This window comes from Branchiostoma belcheri, unplaced genomic scaffold (genome assembly GCF_001625305.1).
Source record: "Branchiostoma belcheri isolate BF01 breed outbred unplaced genomic scaffold, Haploidv18h27 scaffold325, whole genome shotgun sequence".
In the NCBI taxonomy this organism is placed as follows: Eukaryota; Metazoa; Chordata; class Leptocardii; order Amphioxiformes; family Branchiostomatidae; genus Branchiostoma; species Branchiostoma belcheri.
The window spans coordinates 91,893-116,346 of NW_017803938.1; the positions used below are offsets into that span (position 1 = coordinate 91,893).

At 43.9% G+C, this 24,454-nt stretch overlaps 1 protein-coding gene across 1 annotated transcript in view; it reads right to left on the bottom strand.

Moving 5' to 3' along the window:
• The window catches only part of LOC109475082, a 130,278-nt gene that overhangs the window by 78,561 nt on the left and 27,263 nt on the right, over positions 1 to 24,454 (bottom strand). The window contains exons 23-56 of the mRNA XM_019775624.1: positions 23,728 to 23,869; positions 22,427 to 22,566; positions 21,796 to 22,013; positions 20,901 to 21,093; positions 20,071 to 20,253; positions 19,152 to 19,349; positions 18,401 to 18,550; positions 17,535 to 17,734; positions 16,943 to 17,153; positions 16,178 to 16,414; positions 15,290 to 15,451; positions 14,810 to 14,969; positions 14,112 to 14,305; positions 13,621 to 13,718; positions 13,091 to 13,254; positions 12,470 to 12,747; positions 11,777 to 11,863; positions 10,895 to 11,047; positions 10,028 to 10,189; positions 9,479 to 9,647; positions 8,957 to 9,135; positions 8,284 to 8,439; positions 7,600 to 7,713; positions 7,138 to 7,253; positions 6,461 to 6,565; positions 5,587 to 5,719; positions 4,889 to 5,131; positions 4,302 to 4,466; positions 3,660 to 3,887; positions 3,368 to 3,424; positions 2,599 to 2,838; positions 1,731 to 1,892; positions 726 to 1,127; positions 69 to 227 (exon numbers count right to left, since the gene is read on the bottom strand). Of these exons, the coding sequence (XP_019631183.1) occupies positions 69 to 227; positions 726 to 1,127; positions 1,731 to 1,892; positions 2,599 to 2,838; positions 3,368 to 3,424; positions 3,660 to 3,887; positions 4,302 to 4,466; positions 4,889 to 5,131; positions 5,587 to 5,719; positions 6,461 to 6,565; positions 7,138 to 7,253; positions 7,600 to 7,713; positions 8,284 to 8,439; positions 8,957 to 9,135; positions 9,479 to 9,647; positions 10,028 to 10,189; positions 10,895 to 11,047; positions 11,777 to 11,863; positions 12,470 to 12,747; positions 13,091 to 13,254; positions 13,621 to 13,718; positions 14,112 to 14,305; positions 14,810 to 14,969; positions 15,290 to 15,451; positions 16,178 to 16,414; positions 16,943 to 17,153; positions 17,535 to 17,734; positions 18,401 to 18,550; positions 19,152 to 19,349; positions 20,071 to 20,253; positions 20,901 to 21,093; positions 21,796 to 22,013; positions 22,427 to 22,566; positions 23,728 to 23,869 (5,958 nt within the window). The remainder of the gene's footprint in view (positions 1 to 68; positions 228 to 725; positions 1,128 to 1,730; positions 1,893 to 2,598; positions 2,839 to 3,367; positions 3,425 to 3,659; positions 3,888 to 4,301; positions 4,467 to 4,888; positions 5,132 to 5,586; positions 5,720 to 6,460; positions 6,566 to 7,137; positions 7,254 to 7,599; positions 7,714 to 8,283; positions 8,440 to 8,956; positions 9,136 to 9,478; positions 9,648 to 10,027; positions 10,190 to 10,894; positions 11,048 to 11,776; positions 11,864 to 12,469; positions 12,748 to 13,090; positions 13,255 to 13,620; positions 13,719 to 14,111; positions 14,306 to 14,809; positions 14,970 to 15,289; positions 15,452 to 16,177; positions 16,415 to 16,942; positions 17,154 to 17,534; positions 17,735 to 18,400; positions 18,551 to 19,151; positions 19,350 to 20,070; positions 20,254 to 20,900; positions 21,094 to 21,795; positions 22,014 to 22,426; positions 22,567 to 23,727; positions 23,870 to 24,454) is intronic.

Genomic DNA, 24,454 nt, shown 5'->3' on the forward strand with positions numbered 1-24,454 from the left:
GCATATACAATCACTGTGTAACAAAGGTTTCTAGCAGTGCAAAAAAACATGTTTTGTGTATCCCCTACCTGGACACTGTGTGCAGTTGTCCTGCTGGCTGAGCCCGGGGGTGTTGGACCAGGAGCCCGCGGCACACGGGGTCGGGTGGGAACTGCCCTGCGGACAGTAGTGACCCGCGGTGCAAAGAGCAAAGGTCGCCACGTGGGCTCCACCCTCACAGTAGAAACCTGAGGGAAGAATGAGAATGATGATCACCTGTGCCTTGAAAATAGGTTTTAAAAAAAATTGAATGTATTCCATTTTTCAAACAGACTGTAGCATGTTAAGGAGTTTATTGCACAAGAGTTGTGCATTGTGCAAAGACTGGCAAGTTTTGTCAAAAAGTACTTTCTATTTCTTCCAAACTAGACTTAATTTTCTTTAAAAAAAAAAAACATCATCATGGTTCTCCACCCCGAATGCACTTCATGTCCCATAGAATTTCCATACAGCTAAAATACAACAAAGACAAGTAAAAGACAGAAGCTTGCTATAAGATCAAGAATCAATCAATAAATCAATCAATCAATCAAAAATGGTTTATTAATAAAAGACATTGCAGCCAGACAGGCTGAATTGCGCCTTCTGTACATACATATTGTGCAGGACACATTAAAAATATTTACAACATAGTTTTAAAATAATAATACAAGAAACAAACAATAAGAACGTTAAACCACCCTTACCAGGTTCACACTCTGGCCCAGGCTGGTCCATGCCCCACGAGGGACAGTAGCGCTCAGCCGTGCAGTTCAGACAGTCTGTAACGTCCGTCCTCTGTACGTTCGGGTTATACGTGCCGGGCGGACACGCTAGGGGTGACGCCGTCCCCTCCGGGCAGTAGTACCCCACAGGGCACTCGTCCGCATCAGTGCCAAAGGTTGGAGTTGAGGAGTTGGACGCCACCTTGCAGAAGTATCCGGGACTGCAGGGCCCGGTGGGCTGGGTGAGGCCCTCGGTGTCGCAGTAGTGGCCGCCGCTGCATGGCTGGCAGTCGTCGACGCTCTCCCGGCGCGTCAGGTTACCGAACGTGCCCCGCGGACAGGGGAACTCGTTAGCGTAACGAGTGCCATTAGGACAGTAGTAGCCTGGAGATGGAGATATACAGTCATGTAGTTGCAAATTTCATTCTTGTACTTGATAGTGTGAAAATTATACTACTGATAAAAACGTTAAACTTTATTCCAACACACAATTTATAGTCTCAGAGATCAAATTTTCAGTGACCACTGTCTCTCCCTGTTAATTGTGTGATGGAATGAAGTTCAACCTTTTACTATGACTACTACCAACACAGATGAACCTTCATTATAATGTGAAAATTATTTTGCGCTCTTCCCTTTGTAAATAGGTTCAACAGGTTGTTAAGTCACCATGTTAAGAAACTCTTTTTACACAACCAAGTCTTTTATTCAGCCGACATTTTGGTGACTGTCTGTCACCTTCCTCAAGACAATTCTATCTGGATCACATTTTACAGCACAGGTGCTGGTGCTACAGATGCTCTCTGTGATACATTTTGCTCTGCACAGATGCTGGAAGTTATATGATTGTAGAAATTGGGATGCTGGAAGGTAGACTTTGGAACAAAATTCCCAGAGTTGGGCACAGGACTGGTAAAAAAACCTATGGCAGGCATCATATTTTGTACCATGTTCATTTGCTCACTAGCTCACACAAAACCCACTCACCTTCTGGACATGCTGAGCTGTTGTACAGCACCACCGGTTCCTTGACATTATCGCAGTAGTACCCAGCAGGGCAGTTCTTACAGCCCCACTGCCCCTCCTGGTCCTGGTACTGTCCCGATGGGCAGCGAATTGGCAGGACGCTACCAGCCAGGCAGTAGTGGCCTAGAGAGGAGAGAGGCATTAACAGTAGTACCCAGTAAACAGTGAAACAAATTGGTACAAACTTCCAGGCACCTCTGACCTGCTGGGCAGTAGTCGTCTGGTGAGGATTAAGGTATAAAAAAATAATACCCAGTGCAAACTTCCAGGTACCTTTGGCTGAGAGGTGTAAAGAGTCAAACAATGGTGCCAACTTCCAGGCATCTTTGACCTGCTAGCCAGTAGTATCCTGGTGAGGCAAGAAGTTTTAACAGAGAAACAAAGGTGCAAACTACCAGGCAGCTTTAAACTGCTGGGCAGTAGTGACCTGGTGAGAAAAGAGGTGTTAACTGTAGTAGCCAGTACAATGGTGCAAACTTCCAGGCGCCTTTGACATGATTAGTCACTTTTTCTTTATCATTTGTCATAGTTTTGATGTTGTAGAATGCTTGTAACTTGACCATGGCCAAGTTTTGAACTCCACATATTAATTTGAAGTTTGTAGACAAATAGCAAATTGAAAAAGTTACCTCTAGAAGTACACCTATTAACTAAAGATAAGATAAAAGGATGATTTTGCCAATGTTTTTCAGTGTGCTGTGGTGCCAGAACTCAGTTTTACTGCCTGCATGCCTGCTAATTTGCATCACTGCAGCTTTAGTGAATAATAGCTGAGCCTGTCCACCTACCCAGAGTACGTTTTAGTAAATACACAGGTTTGTCTACCTACCCAGAGTACAGTTGAATTCCTGCGGTGTTGCCACCTCCTGACCCCCGGGGCAGTAGTACCCCTGGGCGCAGGGGGCGGTGGGCTGGGCCAGCCCGTTCTCCCCACAGTACATCCCGGCCGTGCAGGTCTGACAGTCTGACAGGTCGTCGTTCCTCGTGCTGTTGAGAAAGTATCCCGGGGGACAGAGTCTGGGGGAGGGGGAGGCGGGGGGGCAGTACGCACCCTGGGGGCAGATGTCACCTGGGGAAACAGACAGGAAATCTACTAGTTTTGGGTAAAACGTTTTTGTTTCAAAGTAGAATTAGCCAACCAACTGCAGTTATGATCAAACTGCACCTGGGGAAACAGACAGGAAATTTGGGTAGGGCCAAGCTACATTTTTTCTCTCTAAATCATAGAACTGGATGCTACCCAATGTGCCTGTAGGCGCAGGAGGACCCAAAGTCTATAGGGTTAAAAGTAAATCACTGTGCAAAAGGCTTTAACAAATCAATCAAACAGCAGAATGGAGCAATGAGAAAGATTTAATATTGGGTAAAACGTTTTTTGTTTCAAAGTAGAATATGGGTCAACCAACTGTAGTAAATGACCAAACTGCAACTTTTAAAAATTTGTGAATTACGCTTACTTTACAGTATATCCTTTGGATTTGCTTTCATCTCCTACATTAGTAAGACTCTTATGGTGGCCTGCACCAGGTAATCCTGTTATAACACTTTCATATCATAAACAGGTTTGTATGAAATGTAGTTGGAAGTGACCGTCTTACCTGTGACATTGCCATCTTGTGGGTTGGACAGCACAGCCATGGAGGTACAGTAGAAACCTGAGGCAAACAAAATACGACAGAATTCATTTTTAGAAAATAATGAATCACTCACTCACTCACTTACTCACATAGCCAGTAGCCATAGGTCCACGAAAAGAATAAAACACTCTAAATTCAAGTTCTAACACCCAAATTGTAATACTTACTGCAGAAGAATTCAGCAGAAGAATCCTTCCTTTTAACAGCTTTTAAACCTTGAGAAATGTGCTAGAAGAGGAGAATAGTAGCCTACCTGGATCACATTCCCCAGACGTCTGGTTGAGGCCATCCACAGCACAGAAGTAGCCTGGGTCGCAGGCCTTTGGGAAGGACGCTCCTTGGGGACAGTAGTAGCCAGCCTGGCACCTGTCTCCACCCGTCCCACTGGGGGTGGCTGTGGTGGAGGCTACTGAGCAGTAGTAACCGGCATCGCACAAGCCACTGGGGCTGGACAGGCCACTTGTGTCACAGTAGGAGCCACCTAGTGGGGAGGGGGGCAGTAGGGTTAACTTTACAGTACAGTACACTGCCCTGAGGAGTAGTACCCTGCATCACAAAGGCCACTGGGGCTGGACAGGCTACTTGTGTCACAGTAGGAGCCACCTAGAGTGAAGGGGGCATTGTAATGTAACTGTGAAACAATGTGACAAAATGACGGTCCTGAGCAGTAGTACTCAGCCTTGCATGGGCCACTGGGCCTCGATAAATAGACAGTTTCAGCACAAGTTTACAAAAAAAAACAAGGACCGCTTAAGCACAAGTTCACCACAAAAACAAGTACAGTTTCAGTACAAGTTATCCACAAAAACACAACAGTTTCACCACAACCTGACCACAAAAAACAGGACAGATTCAGCAAGTTGACCACCAACACACGTCAGGAGAGTTTCCATACCTGGGCAGGACACACAGTCGGCGGGGTCGTAGCTGCCAGTCTTGTTGTTGAAGGTGCCGGGGCTGCAGGGGTTGTCATTGCCCTGATGTGTGCCGGCGGGGCAGTAGTGCCCTGAGGGACATGGGTTGTCTGCATAGTCCACGGTGGCATTCGGGCAGTAGTAACCTACAGTGTCAAGGATGAAAAAATCATAAATTATAAATCTGCCACGTTTACAAATTCATAAGTTATCATCTTTATTATAACTTCACCAATTTCCTGTGGATTGCAACTCAGGTTGGAATCCAAATTCAAGCAAGGATATTAATTGATTATAATCACAAACTATTATAAATGCTATAGGTTTGAAAAGCTAAGCTAAAATATGGAGGCCCCCTTTTTGGGAAGAGCCACACCTCGACCATATTAAAGAACCTACCACACTTGGAAAATGTGTTCATCTTTGTCTGAGGTCAAAACTTTACAGTCCTATGATAATCAGTTCATGTAAGCTGCCACTACAGAACTGACTGCAATTCAGCACCATCAATTTTAAGAACCTCGGAATGTGGCCACAGAGACAATAGTTGGTTCTGCATTTTGCTTACCTTGTTCACACGTGAGGCACTCTGCCATGCCTGTGGTTGGGGCGTATGTACCCGGAGCGCAGGGATTGGGGTAGTCTGTGCCGTTAGGACAGTAGTGGCCTTGGGGACAGATCCCACCATAACCCGTCATGGCACCGTCGTGGTACGGACAGTCGGAGCTGTTGGATGCAGACGTGACGTTGTCCCCGTCAGGATTGGTTCTGTCCACGCCGTACACGCAGTAGTGACCGGCTGCACACAGGCCTGGAGGACAGAATTGGAGTTTAAAAATCAGCGATTCATGTAGCCTCAGGAGTACAGCCTTGTAGTCCTGCACTTTAGCAGATCTTGTGCAACAGCTAACAAGGCTGGACTCATGTTACAATCATAAAGGAACAGAGCAAAAGTCATATTGGAGCAGAATATCAAATAGGTCTCAGTCGTTTTTCCTATCTGTACTTGCCTTTTTGAAAAATGTTTTAATTCATCTTTATGGTGGATCATATATTACATATTGTGCCTTAAGTCATACCTCCATAGGTGTAACAACTGTGGAATAAGATTGGACTGCCAATGACAGTAACAACTCATGTTGAGGCAGTACACAAACATGAATTTGTTTTTGTCTTGGTGTGGGTTTACTTTGCCTAAAATAAAGCAGGAACAAAATGGATATCAAGTTAAAAGATTATAGTAAGTAGCAGGTTATTTCTCCCTACCAGCAGGTGAGCTGAGATGTTCCTCGTCACAGTACATCCCAGCGTCGCAGGGCTTGCACTGCTCCAGCGCGTACAGTCCCTGCTGGTCGCTGTAGGTACCCCGGGGACAGGCGCGCAGGTCCGACCCCGTGCCCTGGGGGAAGTTGTTTAAAAAACAGACTCAGACATCCGATGTTGTACAGAAACATAAAAATCAGAGAAACAAGTCTAAGAGTACTATCAAGTCTACCCTAAGACAACAACAACTCCAGGATGCTCTGACACACATCAAATTACCTTATTTACACAAACATGAGTAGTTTTACACACACAACAGGTCTACATGTACAAGGAAACTTGCTACCCAATGTGATACGCATGGGAGGAACTAACAGGTACTGTCTAACAGGTACTGGAGCACCACATCAGTCATAAACATCAGAACAGTCTCAAAGAGACAAACATCAGGCAATATACAAAGTAAATAATAAACCGGCGCGATGTTGCAAGCCTGGTTCGATATTTCCACGGCAGATGCTCTGATGAACTTCACTCCCTTGTACCCCCATTTCGAACATTCTCTGCAAGAACATGCTTAGCCGCCTTTACAGCAGAAAATCACCCTTTCTTCCTCAATACTCCATCACTCAAGAGAAAATTTCATGCTGACAGTTTCTTCCCCAGAACCACTTTACTGCGGAACAAGCTTCCCCATGAATGTTTCCACGGTAGATACAACCTCCAACGGTTTAAATCTAGGGTGAACAAATATCTGACCACAGGTCATCACTGTAACCCAAAACATGCAAGTGGCTCTCACGAGCCTTGTTTTGAGGTGAAACTGAAGTAAATTTAAAAAAATGCACAAGAGTTACAAAAACAACATTTGCTTTACCTGCGGACAGTAGTACCCGGCGGGGCAGATGGTCTGCACGCCTGCAGCCTCGCAGAAGTAACCAGCCTCGCAGCTGTAGCACATCACTGCATGGGTGTGGTTCACCTGGGGGGAGGGGGGCGGAGTTGATATTAGGACAACACAATATCAATATCATAAAAGTTCATCTGTGTTGGTAGTAATCATAGTAACATGTTAAACTTTAATCCAACACACTATTTACAGGGATCAAATTTTCAGTGACCACTGTTGCCTTCATCAGGATAATTAATGACCAATTACTTCACAATAGTGTGTTAGAATAAAGTTTAACATTTTACTACAATATTGATATTGTGCATTTTAATATGTGTCTGCCTTCATTTTTGTTTTCTTTCTAAGATCCCCCAAACTTTGCTTCTATGAAGCCACAAAAGAGCAGCTCTCCCATAAAAGTCTTCTTGCAAGTGACTTGGAAAGAGAGAAGAAAACTGGCAACTATAGTAGTGTGACTGCCAGTTGCTAAAATTGGCAACTGGCAGTCATTGGCTTAGCACTGCTTTTACAGAGTACTTGTCATCTATACTGTCTTACAAATCAAACAACTAATGGAAAATCAGTCAAGCTGCAAAATGAAGAAATGAGTAAGACATCAATGAACACATCAGTAACTGTGCATGTAATATATACAGACTTACATGGCTGTTGTTCCTACATGGCAGAGGTAAGGACACGCCGCCCGGGCAGAAGTGGCCGATGGGGCAGTACGTGTCGTTGGGCTCTCTGTGAACGGTTCCCTCAGGACAGTAGTAACCTGGGGAAGAGTTCATATGGTTGATTAATACAAGCAGCTAGTAAAAGCTAGCAAACATTACACTTAAGACACAACATAAAATATACTTTTGAATTATTTTCCACAACATTTGTTGGTCTCGTGAATCTTGTTGATCACTGACTTCCTTCAAACCAAATTCACAAGTTGATTCTTTTTGAATTTTTTTTTTTTTTGTTACATTAATTATCAAGACTTAAGTGTTTAATGATGACATGTGAACCTATGGCCTAAATGTAAGGCAGTTGGACAAGAGAACTGTATATGTCACTAAACAGTGTGCATTTTGGGTAAAATAACTTCATTTGATAATAAAATCCTTCCCCACCTTCTCCGCAGGACCCCGTTGGCTCTGTCAAGCCCTCGGTCTCACAGTACTGGCCGGGCGTGCACTGGTAACACTCTCCTGCTGACTTCAGGTGGGTCTCGTTGGAAAATGTGCCTGATCAACATAAACCAAGGGGTGTGCGTCAAAAACAGACTCTGAAGGATCTTCTAACATAACTCTTACCAGCTCAAGATCAGACACTGGTAACACTCTCCTGCTGACTTCAGATGGGTCTCGTTGGAAAATGTGCCTGATCAACATAGACCAAGAGGTGTGCGTCAAAAACAGGCTCTGAAGGATCTTCTAACATTACTCTACTACCTCAAGATCAGTTACATTATTTTTTTTGTGCAGTATGCCTTACTGGGTAGATTTACTGTGTTTAAGTAGTAATTTCTTGCCACAAATGAATACTAACAGTAAGATGCAAGATACAAGATGTCTTTATTGGTTTCTCCCAGTTTAAAAAAAATTGAATCAAAAAACCAAATGTACCAAAAGTTTGTGCCGCTGTCATCAAGCCAATTATCTTATAAATAATCAAAAACAACAATTACAATTAGATCTTTAGTTGTAGAAGACCATACAAAAGTAATTTTTTGTTGTGTCAAGGAAGAATCTCCATATTAATAGTTGAACATAGAACAAGAGTTTTATAAGATAAGAGTAAGTAGAAGCTCTCACCCCTTGGGCATGGTTCCGGTGTATGAGTGCCGTTAGTACAGAAGTGTCCCTGTGGACAGGCGATCCAGTCTGGGTCTGGGGAACCTTCCGGACAGTAGAACCCTGCCCAACACTCGCCACTGGGCCCTGTCATATTGTACTCTCCACAGTACATCCCTATGGTAACAACAGTAAATAACAACAGGTAAACAACAGCAAACAACAGGTAAACAAAAGCAGGCGATCCAGTCTGGGCCTGGGGAGCCCTCCGGACAGTAGAACCCTGCCCAACACTCTTCACACTGGGCGCTGTCATATTGTACTCTCCACAGTACATGCCTGGGAACAGGTAAACAAAGGGTAAATAACAACAGGTAAACAACAGCAGGTCAACGACAACATTACCTGGTAAACAAATGGTAAATGACAACAGGTAAATAACAGATATTAACTATCATGGCTATCATATTGCTCAACATAAATAAATCACCATGAAAAGTATGAATTAAAACATTAAAGATGTAAGAAAAGAAAACATTAAAGATCTAAGAAAGGAAACACTGTTAGAAGTTATTTCATATTATTTTTCACTTTATGTTCCATTATGACAGTAACATATTCTTTTTTTAAGATTCAGAAACAGTCTGTTTCCATTCCATACATGTAAGCTCCACATGTAACTGCCATTCCGTACCTTCTGTGCAGTTGAGACACTGGTCTGCCCTGACCAGGTTGGGGTTGTCTGAGAAGGTCCCCAGGTCGCACTTCTGTGGCTCGGCCGTGCCTTCAGGACAGTAGAAACCCGCCGGGCAGGAGTTGGCATCGTCCGTCTGGTTAGGGGTGGACTCAATCGCACCTCTTCTGCAGTAGTACCTGGGTGAAAATCCGACTTCATAAGGGGGGCTGCATGGGGGGGGGGGTCCCGACAACGCTCTATGCTAAAATTGAGAGCTTGCTGAATTTAGGAATCCTCTCGTTTACGCTTTATATTAAATTCCAACTGGCTACAACGCGTTACGTAGAATTAAAACACGCATTACGCTCTACGCAAAATGCACCAATTACGCTCTACGTTGAATTAGAGCGGTCTGTCTACACTCTACGTACAAATTAAAACTGCCGGTTACGCTCTATGGAAGAAGGCATGCGGGCCCCTTGAGTCCATGTTGAACATGACTGAGTGTACATTAGGAGAACAGAAAAGTTTAATACCTACCCTGCAGCACACAGTTTGGTGTAGGAGATCTGTGCCAGCTCATCGCAGTAATACCCTCCAGGGCAGGGGATGCAGTCATTCTCCGAGCTCAGCCCCGTGGTGTTACTGAAACTCCCCCGGGGACAGGGGTGCTCCATTGCGTACTTAGTACCAAGAGGGCAGAAGTAACCTGCAGGCAACATTGTGGAAGTTCAAGCACAAATGAACATGTGTCAATTCAAACTAGTTATTCTTATTATTTATAGTCTCATAAGACAAATATGCGGTATAGTTGTGTACATGTAACTCCAAAGACAAAAAGTTGAAGCCCTTGTTTCTGAGTTTTGGTGGACCTCATCCTGTAAAGTTTGAATTTTTTATGTTTTTCTTTTGGGATTTTTTTGTTCTCCAAATTCATGATGGATACAACAAATAAGTAAATGAGTTTACAATATATCAAAGACCTTTCTGAAAAGACTTACATGTACCATCATCAGATAATTGTTGATTTTTTTTTTGTAATGACAATGTTGGATAATTGGAAAATTGGAAAAGATTGTACGGTGTTACCTTCCAGACAGAGAGTGTTGTTATACAGCACGACGGGGTCCATGGTGTTATCACAGAAGTAACCAGCCGGACACTGCTTACAGCCAGGCTGGCCCATCTGGTCCTGGTAGGAGCCAGACTCACAGCGCACCGGTTCTGTACTGCCATCCTCACAGTAGTGCCCTACAGACATGGCACAGGGAGGGGATAGAGAAACCGAATTGTCTCAGTCAATAAAAAGGCAGAGTGTACTTGGCGGTCACATCTTTAATGCTTCGTTAATGTTTCTGATTGCACCACTAGATGTCAGGCCTAATGAAAACTAACTAGGGCATGCGAGCTGAATACATTGTGGAAGTAAAAATGACAATCAGTGCGATAGTGCTCAGTGAATTATATCTAGAATAACGACAAGAACTATTTAGTGCATTAAAATAAGCTTCACAATCACGTACGAGGCTGTCAGCAGCGTTTAACGCTGTAACAGATTTCACAGCTAAGAAAAGGCCGTGGCACTCAGGTCATGCTTTCCAAGTCTCCGGCTGTCTGTACTAATCTACATTCAAGCAGTGCATTGCCTTTGGTGGCAAGGTTGTAACTATCGGCCAAAGAGTGACCATTAGCCACCTTTGGACAATGGTTACAGCCTTGCTACTGTAGGATCTTTTCTTAGCATACATGTAGTCTGTATAATTGCAAACCTTCATCTTGAAGTTTGAATGAATCTTTAAATGACCTGACAAGAGTGAGGGATATTATCATTAAATTTTGTTTATTATGACTGAACTAGCTGTCTTGGTTTTCATGTAGTTTATTGCTAATTATTTCCTACCGGTATGTATTTTTTTGGTTTATTTGACGATGTGTGATTAAACAGAGAAGACTGACCCTGTGGACACTGATACTCCAGTGGTGTGGATGTGTTCTGTCCGCCTGGGCAGTAGTACCCGGCCGCACACAGGCCAGTCGGCTCCACGTTCCCAAAACCTTCACAGTAACTCCCCATGGTGCAGTCATAGCAGTCTCCCAACTCCCGGTTACCTGTCAGGAAAACAACCACAGATCTGTGTTATTAACAGTGATCCTTAGGATCACCATACTCAAATGAAAGCTCATCTGTGTTGGTGGAATGCATAGTTATAGAGTTCTAGCTTTGTTCCAACACAAGAAAGAAACACATCATAAATTTTTGGTCGATCTTGTCAACCTTAGTCAGATTGAATGAAAATTTATGGTGTGTTTCTTTCTTGTGTTGGAACAAAGCTAGAACTCTATAACTAATGATCAACACAGTACCAAGGTATTTAAGGGAAACATTCAGCTATTTCCTGCAGAAATTGTGACTTTGTTGTTATTTTTTAGGGGAAGTACAGGCATGAAGGAGTCTCCCAACTCCCTGCGTTATGTTACCTGCTATAATTGAATGAAAAATCTTTATTGCAGGTTTGGGGACACACATCACCTGTAGTTTTTACTAAATTTCACAGAAGCTGCAGTAGAAGAGTCCATTCCGAAAGTGGTGGTACATTAAGTTTTAGCCTTTTCAACATAATCATACCAAGTTACACAGATGAACTTTCATGCTATGAAATCAAGCAAACAAATACATTATTTTCAACATCAAATTTGGTACGCAAAATCGGCGTAGAAGTTTCTTGTATCTAAGCATTAAAAGATGGGAAACACAATGCCCAATGACACACAATGTATGTGTGTATCATTCCCTACAGCTCCATGTTTATCCTTGCTATTTAGTGAAAACTTTCTTACCTGTGACGTTGGAGAAGGTGCCAGGTGGACAGGTGGTTCCATTGCTGCTTCCCTCTGGGCAGTAGTGGCCCATGGGGCAGGCATCACCTGAAAAAAATGGAAAACATCAGATTCTAGTCCTTAGATTCTAGTTCTTTGCTTCTGGGAAAGCTATCATCCATGATAATATGTACTAGCTGTGAAAGAAGTAATGTCTGACTACAGAAATAAACCTCTATTACACATGACATACATGTAATGTAGGGACATTGTCTCTCTTTAGTTGGATGACCTGTTGGGCATAATTTTTTTCAAAGGCACCCAAGGCTGAACCTATAGTTATTAAAGGTAAGCATAGGATGGCGCCCATCCACATTTCAGAAGCCCTTGGGCCACACATTTGTCCAAGCACTATAGCAGGAAGCTAGTGTGCTAGACCTTCTCATATCTCTTTCTTGTAAATGCTGAGTGCTAAGCAGAGAAAGCAGTACATTTTTAAATGTATTTTAATAGTCCTACATGTACCTGCAGTGCCATTAGGCATGTCCGTAGTAGCCCCAGCACACAGTAGTACCAAGCAGTACAGTTCCCGGTGGGTTATGTATAGTAGTTATACCAGTGGGTTAGAGTTATGTAAGTTGGAGTTATGTAGTACAACATGTACTAGTTATACCACAGTGGGTTAGAGTTATGTAAGTTATGTAGTAGTCCTACCTGCAGTGCCATTAGGCATGTCCGTACTGGCCCCCAGCAGACAGTAGTACCCAGCAGTACAGTTCCCGGTGGGCTCGGCCAGCCCGTGGTTGTCGCAGTACATCCCGGGGGTGCAGGGCGTGGCCTCGGAGCTGCCGCCGGGACAGAACTGGCCGGGAGAGCAGCGCCCGCCCTCCGCTACCGTCCCCGGCTGGGCCAACTTCGCCCCGATCGTACAGAACCAGCCCGGATCACACTCGCCTGTGGGCCAGGCCAGGCCCGGGGTCTGGCAGTAGGACCTGTAAGGTAGGAGCAACTCTTAGTCTTCATACCTCACACACACACACACACACACACGCACGCACACACACACAAACACAAACACACACACACGCACGCACACACACACAAACACGCACACACACAAACACACACACATGCACACACAAACACACATACACACACACACACAAACAAGCATGTACGCACACACACACACATAGGCGCACACACGCGCACACACACACACACACACATACACATACACACACACACACACACATACTCGGGCACAGGCACGCACACACAAACATGCCTGATTTATAGTTGTATATCTCACAGAGTAAAAATGGAGTAACATACCCCGGAGGACAGGACAGGCAGTCTGCGCCTGCGGTTCTCTCCGTGAGGTTGTTGTACTTCCCCTGCGGACACGGGTTCTTAAACTGGCTGTCTGTGCCGGCTGGGCAGTAGTACCCGGCAGGACAGGAACCAGGTATGGACGTGCCGCTCTCACAGTAGAACCCCTGTAACACAAAAGAGCCATCTATCAACTCATGTAAGAACTGCAGGGCAGTAGTACCCGGCAGGGCAGGAACCAGGTATGGACGTGCCGCTCTCACAGTAGAACCCCTGTGACACAAAAGTGCCATCTATCAACTCATGTAAGAACTGCAGGACAGTAGTACCTGGCAGGAGAAGGAAAAGAATAAATCATCTAATTAGATATTATCTAAAGTTCAGTCTTTCGAAATTCACAATTTTATGTCTGCTAAAGCACTAGTGCTTTCTATCTCTTTCTATGAAGCTACTCAAAGTACTTTAGAGACCTTGCTTGGAATATATGCTGTGGATGTTACCACAGATTAATCCATAATGAAGTCCAGCCTTACCTCTGGGCACTGGTCGCAGGAAGACTGTCCCGTCTCATTTGCAAAAGTTCCCGCCTCGCATGGTTGTGCTGCTGAGGACCCCAGCGGACAGTAGTGCCCTGGAACGGAACATCAGTTTGTTTTCACATTCAGCTTTCATAGACTGATTGTACATTGCTTACTGTAACTGCAACTACAATGTAACTGCAACTACAATGTAACTGCAACTACAATGTAACTGCAACTACAATGTAACAGTTACTGCAACTAATAAGGCCATCTTGAATCAAACTCAAATTTATTTTACTATTCACATCTATTGAAAGAGGATGGGACAAAAATGCAAAAACATTGGAAATGAAGAGCAATAATTTAGTAAAATACAAGATGGCTGACAAAAATAACAAAAACAACCAATACAAGTTGTTTTTAATCTACCTGAGTGTACAAGAAATGTGAAAACAATATTGTAAAAGTAAAGTGGATCCTGTCAAAGCTACAAAATCACAAACCGGTTGGACAGATGTCTCCAAAGGTTTCGTTGAGCGGCTGGGAGGTGTTGGACCCGCGGCCGCAGTAGTAGCCCGCGGCGCACTTGTACGTGTCGCCGTGGTCATCGGGTTTGTCCGTCATGTGGTACTCTGGGCAGAAGTACCCGGCCAGGCAGCGCGTGCAGCGGTCTTCCGACGGAAGCTGGTTGTTCGTACTAGAGGTAAAAATTATAGAAATTTGTATCAATCTGAACTACTTTGAGCATACATTAATGATTCAAGGATTTTTTAGTACTATCATGTGATAAGCTTATTGTTTTGTAATGCTGTGTTTTGATGTGAAATTCTAAGTTTTAAAAGAATTGTAAATTTTCTGCAATAATATTCATTGACCGGGAAGGTCTTGAGATTCTCGCAGAGTTAAAATGTTCACACACAGTCATATCTCTGGTGTCTGAAGATGTCTCACCTGTACAGGTAAGTACCAGGAAACTTTATAGGATAGGTAAAGAAATACAATCATGTAGTATGAAAAGGTAAAAAATACAGAAATTTGGATCAATCTTTAGCTGCAGAAAAGTTGGTTCTTCCATCCTATGAGACTCTTACAGAGCAAAAAATCATGGAGATAATGTCACCATGACAGATGTCTGAGGAAGTCTCACCTGTACGGAAGTGAAAGTCTCACAATTCTACAGAAAGAAAAGTGAAAGTCTCACCTGTAAGTTCCAGGTGGGCAGGGTGACGGATCCCCGCTGCCCTCAGGACAGAAGTAGCCGGCAGGACAGACCTCCCGCGTGTCGGTCGAGTCGGTTTCTGTCACAAACGGGCCGCAGTTCGACGCTCCGCCTGTGCTGTAGTACCCGGCTTTTGTCTTGTCTGGAACGAGCAGTCAAAAATATCAAAACAAATTTCAACACAGAACAAGTCAGAGTTCTTCTGGTTTTTGGTAGCTGACATTTTTCAAAGCAAAAGCACAACAAGGAAGAATATGGAATCTCCAAATATCCTTTTACATAGTAAAATGAATTTGAATTCCAAAGACCTGAAGGGTTGCTAGAAGAGCATCAGTTGATAGAACTAGATACAAACTTGGCCAAAAGAAGGGCCCTACTCACTGATAGGCATGGTGAGGCAGCCAATAGAACCAGTACATGTAGTAGGAACAAGAAGACGTAAGTTTTAAGGACCCCACTCACTGATAGGCATGGTGAGTCCAGGCTCGATGCAGCAGTAGCCGGGCGGACACTTGGTGCAGCCTGCCTCGGCCGTCAGACCCTCTTCTGCACCGTACGTTCCTGCAGGGCACTGCTCTGGGGTCTGCTCCTTCACAGAGTCCGTGCTGCCGACGCAGTAGCTACCTGTGGGGGAAATACAGGAGTTAGTGTTACTAACAAACTACCCTGTAGCTACCATATGTTCCTGCAGGGCACTGCTCCGGGGTCTGCTCCTTCACCGAGTCTGTGCTGCCGATACAGTAGCTACCTGTGGGGGGAATACATGTACCGGAATCAGAGCCTTAAGTTGTAACTAACAAACTACCATGCAGCTGCTCTAGTACATAGGAATTAGAGCAGTGTTACTAACAAACTACCCTGTAGCTATGTATGTTCCTGCTGGACAGTGCTTCGGGGTCTGCTCTTTCACCGAGTCAGTGCTGCCGATACAGTAGCTACCTGTATACAGGGAATAATCAGAGCCGTGTTACTAACAAACTACCCTGTCCCTGGTGCTGAAATGCTGTTCTACATGTTGCCTTCCTTGCCTGCACATATCTCACCACAAAAATATCGCACAAATATCATGATTTCACAGATCACACTACCTAGCAATAGGGATCCAAATCCTGGCTGCATTATGCACTGTTAAAATTCTACTTGTTAGTTTTATCCTATATCTTATTTTAAGACTTAGGAACAATTCCCAAAAGTAATCTACTAAGACATTAACTTGTGGACAGTACACACTCAGATTCTCTTGAAATTCTACTTGATCATTTTTTTTCGTGGACCTAGGGAACTATTCCCAAAAATGAATTTCGAGTCATGAAGTCCTCCATATGTAATTCACAAACGTATATAAGTTACCTTGTGGACAGTAGACCGGGTCTTGGCCAGGTACACACCACAGGCCCGGGGGACACAGCAGACAGGCGCTCATGCCGGTGTGGTTGGCGTATGTTCCCGCCGCGCATAGCCTCGGCTCCGGGGACCCTGCTTCGCAGTAGTGGTGACGAGGGCAGATGTCGCCCACGCCGGTATCGTTACCGTACGGCGCTGGGGTGGTGGAGTTGCCGGTGCAGTAGTATCCTTCAAAGCAGTCCCCTGGAACGTAAAAATGTCAGTTGCTATATGAGAACTATAGTTCAATTTGGTATCAACAGACGCTCCACTCACTCACTCACTGCACGGCTTAACGTCCGTTGTTCCCCGTTGGGACTGAGAAAAATTGGTACAGTTACAGCAACTGTTACAATACTAGTAGTTTAAAACAGTCCCTTTAAAACAGTCCCTTGCAATGGAAAAATGCCACCTGTCAATTTCAACGAGAACTACAGTCAACCTTGGTCTCAAAAGATCAAGAGACTGAGAAAAATGGTTGGTAACTAGGGGTGGTTGCCCTAAGAGAGCTTTACCCATGCAAAACTGGGCAAGACTGTGTTACTGTGGACTGTGACTTGATGTGTCCTGATGAAAAAAATATTTGTAGGCTTACGTATTTAGCACCTACCTGCAGGTTGTGTGGCTCTGGTAGCGTTATATGTTTGAAGAAGAAGGGGAAACAGAGCAAAAACCATATACTTTTGAAGGTAAGCAAAATAAAAGTTGTGTAAGATTTTTTTCAGCCCGTACCTGCAGGTTGTGTGGCTCCGGTAGCGTTACAGTACTTCCCCGCGTCACACTGTATGCAGTCGTCCTCGCTCTGCGAGCCCAAGTTGCCCGTGTAGGTGCCGATGGGACACGGGTGCATGAAGGTGGCGCCGCGGGGACAGTAGTGGCCCGCGGCACACAGGTCTCCCCACAGGACAACTTCCTTTCCGCCCGAAGTGTCGTTGTTGTACACCTGAGCAGGAATGAATGAATGAATGAATGAATGAATGACTTATTTGACCATTATGATCAGCAATGTACTTTTTTTAAGACTCCTACACAACTACTTCTGCTACTACTACTGCCACTACTACTACTACTGCTGCTTCTACTAACTACAATGTACAATTACTACTGTTAATAGTACTACCGGTACTAGTGCTACTACTACATTCAAGTAAGGATCATGCACTCCTGTATTCCGTTGATTTCAGGCATAAAACTTATGAAAGTAAAGAAGGTCTATCATTCATATTCATATCAGATAATATTGCAGTACTACTTATTCTGCAAAAGGCATTTTGAAAATAGATTTTAGTTTGCTTTCAGTTTTAGCCATAAAGATGCAATATACCGGGTCCTGCCAGAGGGCATTTTTGAAGCAGATGTGTCCAGCGTTGCACTGCCCTGATGGAGCGGAGAGATGGGCCTCAGTGCAGTAGTAACCAGGGGGGCAGTCCAAACAGTCTGTGGGGTCCGTGTTATGGGTCTGGTTGGTGTAGGTACCCTTAGGACAGGGCTCCGGTACATAACTGCCATTGGTACAGTAGTACCCTGCAACACAAATGTGTAAGGGATTATTTACAATAGGTAATATTTATTGCACAGTACATGTACATGTAAGTCACTACCAGTGTTGTGTGTCTGGTTGGTGTAGGTTCCCTTAGGACAGGGCTCCGGTACATAACTACCGTTAGTACAGTAGTACCCTGCAACACAAATGTGTAATGTTTATTGTACAGTACATGTAAGTCACTAGGAGCTGTGTTGTGTGTCTGGTTGGTGTAGGTACCCTTAGGACAGGGCTCCGGTACATAACTACCGTTAGTACAGTAGTACCCTGCAACACAAATGTGTAAGACAATTCTTATTAAATATTATATAATTATTAATATGCTATGCCTTCATATGAATCTATGCTTTCTCTCGAGCATCATAAGCATGTAACATTAAGCACTGTTTTTTTTAAATAGGCTCCAACAGCGCAAGTCCTTGCAGACTATTAGTCCTCATTCTAATTTAAGTTGCAAACAGACATTTTGCAAAAGCAACTCCATACAGAATACAAAATCATAGTTACTCTAACGGTTACAGTTAGTAGAATGGAATTTTCAAAAGGAGAAAAATGTAGAGATCTGAGTACAATAATGGACATGGGACATAATGAGAAATAGGCTGTTCTCCAACTAAAAGTAAAAACATTTGACATATTCCCCTCACCTGACGGACAGGCCGTTCTGTTGGTCATGCCTTTTTCTGGACAGTAGAAGCCGGCTTCACACTCTATACACCCCCCGCTTCTCTCGTACGGTTGGTATGTCCCGAGCTCACACATTCGTTGCTGGGAGGAACATGGCGGAGTGTAGAAGCCTGCAGAAGAAACAGTGGCAGGTTAGTGTACCTCTTAAGACACGTATGTCAATAGACTCACTCACCAGAATCTGTAGCAAAATTAATCTTCAATGCAATGTGTCAGCAAAATAAAGATTATCACTAAATGAAATATGATACGCCAAAAAGCATTCAAATCGCTCTATGGAAGCCATGGAAGCCCGGGTCATTCCGTAAAGAACGACCAGATCCAGAATACCGTTATCGAATGTTATTGCGGCCCGGGTATGATGTAAGATATGGTGTACACTTACCAGATTGGCTCTTTTTGACACCTGTGGCCTTTAGCCTAGAGGTTTACCGTTAGGTTAAGGACCTGCCTTAGAACGGTGCACCTTTACCAGGATGGGTATGTATTGGCAGGAAACTTTGGAAATTCCTAAAACAGTCTGTTCTGCTGCAGCTTATATGTCTTAAATATAGTGTACAGTATTACATATTTACCAGGTTGGGTGATATGTTGGCAGAAGACGTTGGCTGCCCCGGTACAGTAGCGTGTAGGATCTAGACTTGAGGCTTACGTATTGTCTGTTACAACGTAGGTTTAGGTTCAGGAGGGTGTAATATTGGTATTACGTACCAGGTTGGGTGATGTGTTGGCAGGATACGTTGGCCGCCCCGGTACAGAAGCAGCCCGCGTCACAGCAGCCCGTGGGCTCAGGGCCGCGGGCGTTGGAGCAGTAGTAGCCCGGGTCGCATCGGCTGCAGTCGTTATCGTCCACAGCTCCCGACGCGTTGCTGTAGGTCCCGGGTGGACAGGGCAGGCTCTCAAACGAACCTGGGAGGAACAAGGGACATGTCAGTGGATGAAGCTACCTAGTACATGCTAGCCCTAGCCCTAGCCCTAGCCCTAGCCCTAGCCCTAGCCCTAGCCCTAGCCCTAGCCCTAGCCCTAGCCCTAGCCCTAGCCCTAGCCCTAGCCCTAGCCCTAGCCCTAGCCCTAACTCCAAGCCTAACTGCTCCAGATGTGCTAATGTAGGTCCCGGGAGGACAGGGCAGGCTCTCAAACAAACCTGGCAGGAACATTAATAATTTTGGCACGTCAGTGAATGAAGTTTCATATCTACCTAATAGTATTAACCGTAAACCTAAGCCTAACTGCTCCAGACGCGTTGCTGTAGGTACCAGGAGGACAGGGCAGGCTCTCAAACGAACCTGGCAGGAACATTGGACATGTTGGTTGCATTTCACAATAATATCAATGTTTCAACTATGGTATGTGCCTTTAACTTTTAGTTTAAGGCTAAACTATTTACACAGTTAAATATTCCAGACCGTAGCAACTATCTTTCATCTAGTAATCATGACTCCATTATCAGTCACTTGTGAAAGATAGCAGATGCTCTTTTAAAAATTTGAAAATTTACCAAGTTGCTTCTGTATGTGTATCTGTATACTATTAGGCAGTATAACCCCAATCTAACCCTAAATATAGTCTAGACAATTTTCGTCTTTCTTCCAGCTGCTTGATATATTTTGCATTGAAGGTTGATACTTACCCAGAGGGCAGTAGCCTCCCGCGGGGCACACCTCTCCGGTTTCCCCGTCGGTTGGACTGGAGGTGTTCGCTCCGCCGTAACACACGTACCCGGGGTCACAGGGGGCCCGAGGGCTCAGCAGGCCGGGGGCGTCACAGTACTTCCCCTTGTCACACAGGGGACAGTCCTCAAGCTGCACCAAACCTGCAAGATCATACAGAAGGGTTACAGTAGGGTTAGCGTTAAGAAAGTCTTACCTGTAAGACCGTATCTTCCCACAGCACATGAGAGATGTTAGTATATCGGTGTCAGTGTTACGGTAGGCTTATGGTCATGTATCCTGTTTTTGGACGGTTAAGTCAATCATGGTCTTTTGAGACAGAGGGAGTGAAAAGGAGAGAAAAAGGGAGAGGGAGAGAGAGAGAGGTGAGAGAGGAGGGAGGAGAGAGAAATAGAGGGGGAGAGGACAGAGAGAGAGAGGTGAGAGAGGAGGGAGGAGAGAGAGATAGGAGGGGAAGGACAGAGAGAGAGAGAGAGAGAGAGAGAGAGAGAGAGAGAGAGAGAGAGAGAGAGAGAGAGAGAGAGAGAGAGAGAGAGAGAGAGAGAGAGAGAGAGAGAGAGACAGAGAGAGAGAGAGAGAGAGAGAGAGAGAGAAAGAGAAAGAGAGAAGTTTAAGGAACTCTTACCTGTGGTGTTTACGTATCTGCCCACAGGACAGGGTATAGGTGAGGAGATGTTGGAAGGTATGTTTTATGACTGACAGAGAGAGAAATGAGAAAGAATGAGAAAGAAAGAGGGAGTAATTAGAGAGAAAGAGAAGGTTAAGCCTTATAATGTTAAGGAATTCTTACCTGTGGTGTTTCCGTATCTGCCCACAGGGCAGGGAATAGGTGAGGAGATGTTGGCGGGACAGTAGTACCCACGGTCGCACACGTTGGGGTCCTTGGTGCCCAGCGGACAGTAGTGTGCCTCGGGACAGGCCAGGCAGTCATCCACGGTTTCACTAGCCGTGGTCGTCACGTATGTACCAGCAGGGCATGGAACCTGGGAACAGGAATTGCACATTTTGATTAAAACACAACAACCTGCTATACTTAATGCAATATAAATTTTTAATACAATAATGATAAGTTCATTGTACGCTCACACCCTACAAGGGCTAATGGACCTATAACATTATTACTTCACAGTTTGTTTACCTGTTCTAAAGAACATTGCAAGTATCGGAACATTCTAAAATGTGGTGATATAAGACTATTTGCAATAGAACATTCTAGAATGGTCAGTTAAAGAATAAAGATCATTTCAAAGTTTTCAAAGTCAGGAATGTTTGATTTTTGCTGCATCTAGTTTTGTTGACACAGCATTACATGCCGCATGGGTGATTTAGTTGTGACAGTAGATGAAAGTAGTACTGTATAAAGGCCTTATATTAAGGCAAACACACACCGCGCTACGCACCCCTGTACAATATAAACGTCGATTGACCGGCATTCATTGCGGTAAACAAACTGTGACGTAATAATGTGATAGGTCCATTGCAAATAACAGGAAAAGGATGAATAAACAATGAAGCACAATGCATATTGATTGTAGATTGTAATTTTTTTGTTGGGTCTGACTTCTTTTTCTGTGTTAGTGGAAGATGCAAGATCACACTTCACATATAAGGCATGCATACTGTGGGGTCACTCGTAAAAAAGAGTTGAACAGAACAGATATGAAATATTGAGATGAAAGCTTCACCTGTCTCTCTCCGTAGGATCCGATAGTTGCAGGGATGGATCCGTAGGGGTTGGGGAAAGCTGTGGGGCAGTAGTAGCCCCCCTCGCACTCCCCAGACACTTCGAAAGAACCCTCCAGGCAGTAATAGCCAGCAGTGCAGTTCAGACAGGCTGTTACAAAGCCTTCTCCATGGTTCGGGTTGTACGTACCAACAGGACATGGCACCTCAAATGGCGTTGCTGCAAATGACAGAAGAAATAAACAAGATAACAGTTACTCACTAACTTACTTGAAAACTGTAACTAAGACATTTCCAGTAGTGTCGGCAAAGGTTAGACATTCAGGTAATAAGATATGCCAAAAAAAAACAGTTACTCAAGCAACTGAATATGATTTTGTAAAGTGTCCAAAATCATATCCAGTTGCTTGTCAATGAATAACTGTTTTTGACACATTTTCAGTAGCATCCACTACTTTTTGTTATTGAGTTCTTTTCTTGATAATCTCATTACCTGAATGTCTAACCTTCTTTGAAGAAAAGAAATAACTGTAGTTACTGCTTGATTTACTTGACCTAGTTTGTCACAATTCAAGGTGCTTAAATCTTGAAGTTGAAAAAATGAAATGAGTCCAATCTCAAGGTCGGTCTGACCTTCAGGACAGTAGTATCCCATGGTGCAGTCTGTGGCTTCGCTGACGTCGGAGAGGGAACCGTTACAGAACTGTCCCGGCGGACACTTCTTATTGTTCAGCATAGCTGTCTGTGTGGTGTTGGCCTCGTCACAGTAGTATCTGTATACAACAAAACATGGCAGAACATTCAATCTCAAAAATTACAATAGCTGTCTGTGTCATGTTGGCCTCGTCACAGTAGTACCTGTATACAACAAAACATAGCAGAACATTTAACAATCTCAATCACTACAACTGTTACAACTGTTCTTCAGATTTTCCTAGTATTGTGAGGGTTACAAATGTTACAGCAGATGTAACTGTGGTGTTGGCCTCATTACAGTAGTACCTGTGTGCAAAAAAACAAAACATGGCAGAACATTTAACAATCTCACCATCACAGTAGTACCTGTATACAACAAAACATGGCAGAACATTCAGCAACAATCTGTACACAACTGCTCTTCAGAGTTTCCTAGTATTGGGAGGGTTGAAAATGTTACAGGTCAACAGTATTAGAGTACAATTGGCAAGTTTCAGGTGTGGAAGAGCGTTATCAAACTTTATCTAACAAATTTATCTATTAACTTAAAAAAATTAGACTATTTACTTTATCTAGCAGTCAACTACATGTAAGTACAGTGTAGTCCAAAATTTGAAAATGTTTAGTATTGAGTACAATATACCCAAGTTCACAGTGCTTTGACTCATTAGGTCTGGAATGGACCTATACCATTATTACGTCACAGTTTGTTTACCTGTTCTAAAGAACATTCTAGAACGGTCAGTTAAAGAATAAAGATCATTTCAAAGTTTTCAAAGTCAGGTATGTTTGATTTTTGCTGTGTCTAGTTGTGTTGACACAGCATTACATGCCGCATGGGTGATTTAGTTGTGACATTAGACAAAAGTAGTACTGTATTAAAAGCCTTATATTAGGCTAACGCTACACAAACACACACGACGCTATGCACCCCTGTACAATATAAATGTCGATTGACCGGCATTCATTGCGGTAAACAAACTGTGACGTAATAATGGTATAGGTCCATTCTTGCCCATACTGTGTTACATCTACATCACTACCAACAGTACCTATAGTTTGCCTACAGTACAGTACATTACAGGTAAAACAGTGAAACCTACCCTAGTTCACAGTCCTTACACACACTCTGGCCAGGTCTGGAATACTTGCCCAGCCCACACTGTGTTACTTCTACATCACTACCAACAGTACCAGTTTGCCTACAGTATAATTACACGTAAAACATTGAAACTTACCCCGGTTCGCAATCTTTGCACACACTCTGGCCAGGCCTGGAGTACTTGCCCAGCCCACATTCTGCGGGAGTGACAGTTCCCACCTCGCAGAAGTAACCAGCTAGGCAGGTCAGGCAGCTGGACTTACGGGTGGCCGGATCACCTGCAGAAACATAGGGACAAGTGATCAGAGATGGCAGACTTCACCCCCTAAACAGTAACCCCTGTTGTATCCAAACCTGTGCTCTCAGGCAGAGCATATAGAAACTTCAACGCAGACTGAAAAACACACAGACAAGGCAATAATAATATCTTACTCCCTTAGAGCAAAGTAACAATATGAAAGGCATCCTTTTAATTCGTTTCACCGGATCTGGGTCTCAATCACATGACGGCATCAGTACCATATGGACTAACACACCAGGCTATATTTGGGGAATGTTCTTTTAGGCTGCATAGAAAACTGAAAGATTGTTATTATTATCTAAATGCACAATTGAGGCATATTTCTAATCTATGAAAAACCTGAGTTGGAGAAAAGTTTAAGTTTTTCATAATGTAATTTACCAACTCAGATGAACTTTCATGCTGATATTTCTAATTTAGTAACTTTATGAAGTGGATTGCTTACCTGATGTTCAAGATGCATTACTCACAATGTCTGCTTTTAAGATTTCCATTTAAGTTACAGTAAGAGAACGTCTGAAGTTATTTTGAATCTGGAGAAAAATATTTTACCTTGACCCTC